This window comes from Austrofundulus limnaeus, unplaced genomic scaffold, assembly GCF_001266775.1.
Source record: "Austrofundulus limnaeus strain Quisiro unplaced genomic scaffold, Austrofundulus_limnaeus-1.0 Scaffold465, whole genome shotgun sequence".
NCBI classification, from domain to species: Eukaryota; Metazoa; Chordata; class Actinopteri; order Cyprinodontiformes; family Rivulidae; genus Austrofundulus; species Austrofundulus limnaeus.
Genome location: NW_013952867.1, coordinates 68,276 through 69,639, shown reverse-complemented (window position 1 = coordinate 69,639; position 1,364 = coordinate 68,276). Strand labels below are relative to the sequence as shown.

Sequence of the window (1,364 nt, the reverse complement as noted above, 5' to 3'; positions counted from 1 at the left end):
CTAAACTAAACTAAACTAAACTAAACTAAACTAAACTAAACTAAACTAAACTAAACTAAACTAAACTAAACATTAAAACTAACCAAAACAACAAATTTTTACTCTCATGAACGTCTTTAATGGTCATAAACATGCAAAAACATCATTTCTGCAAGATTTCTCAGCAAGGAATGCTGGGTAAATACTGGTCTGTCTGACATGAGGTGGAAGAGGGCGGGGCTTTTCAGAAAACTTCTTTCAACACTGCATGGTGTTATAGAACAACACTGTTAAGTGTTACATAAGACTTAACTGTGGGCGGAGCTTATTTAACACTGTCCAGTGTTGAGACAACACTGAGGAAATCAACACTGTGAATTAACACCAACACTGGGTGTGAGTGTACTCAGAAAGTGTTAAAATAACACTAGGTGGTGTTAAATCAACACCCAAAAGTTTAACACTGAAATTTTAACACTCCTGCTTTTGCTGTGTAGACGAATCTGCAGGATTTCTGCACGCTCTCATCATGGTGCTTCCTGGAAGCTGAGCGGCTCATGGCTCAGCTCGTGTTCACAACAATGGAGGGAGGAGCTTTGTGTAAATAGGCGTGGCTTTGTACCAACAAATATTTAGGCAGCTCCACATGGCTACAGGAGATTCAAGGATTTCTCCAGCATAAACGAGTCAAAGCAACACTGGGTGTGTTTTTGATGAGGGAATGACTTTAAAACACGAAATAAAGATCAAAAGTCCACCCCCACTTTAAATAAATGTCCACGTAAAGACAGATCTCTTGTTAAATTCTGGAGTCCACATCATTTCAAACAATCCAGCACATGAGCTGAAGGCAACATGAACAGGAGGGTTAGACTCACCTTTAAAACCCTGGCCAGGCCGAAGTCCGCCACCTTYCAGATGTTGTTCTCACCAACCAGAACATTCCTGGCTGCCAGGTCTCTGTGGATGTAGTTCTGGGACTCCAGGAACTCCATCCCTGAAGCCACCTGGGCCGCCATCTCAGTCAGATCTGAGACACGTAACGTGGCGCCCTGATCCTCTGCAACCCAGGTAGAAACCAGTCAGAGTCCACCAACCTTCATCACGTTTKTCCACAAGACATGGTCCTCAGAGGGGAAACTGACCATCTAACACCTGCTTTAAWATATTATTTTTTTCCACATTAAAGGTACAGTGTGTAGGATTTGTTGTTTTCAGCGACATCTAGTGGTTGAGTGGTTTAATCATCCTCCCTGGTCCTCCCCCCACCCCCACGCCCCGCTTCCAAACACAAAGGAGTTGCTACTAAGGGTGTAAGAAAATATCGATACACTGAAATATCGCAATATTTCATTTCCCGATACTGTATCGATATTCTAAAGCCC

General features: G+C 42.8%; 1 protein-coding gene across 1 annotated transcript in view; it reads right to left on the bottom strand.

The window, feature by feature from the left end:
• LOC106529786 (tyrosine-protein kinase SRK2) overlaps window positions 1–1,364 on the bottom strand; it is a 20,141-nt gene that overhangs the window by 4,016 nt on the left and 14,761 nt on the right. The window contains exon 6 of the mRNA XM_014025290.1: window positions 858–1,039. Within this exon, the coding sequence (XP_013880744.1) occupies window positions 858–1,039 (182 nt within the window). The remainder of the gene's footprint in view (window positions 1–857; window positions 1,040–1,364) is intronic.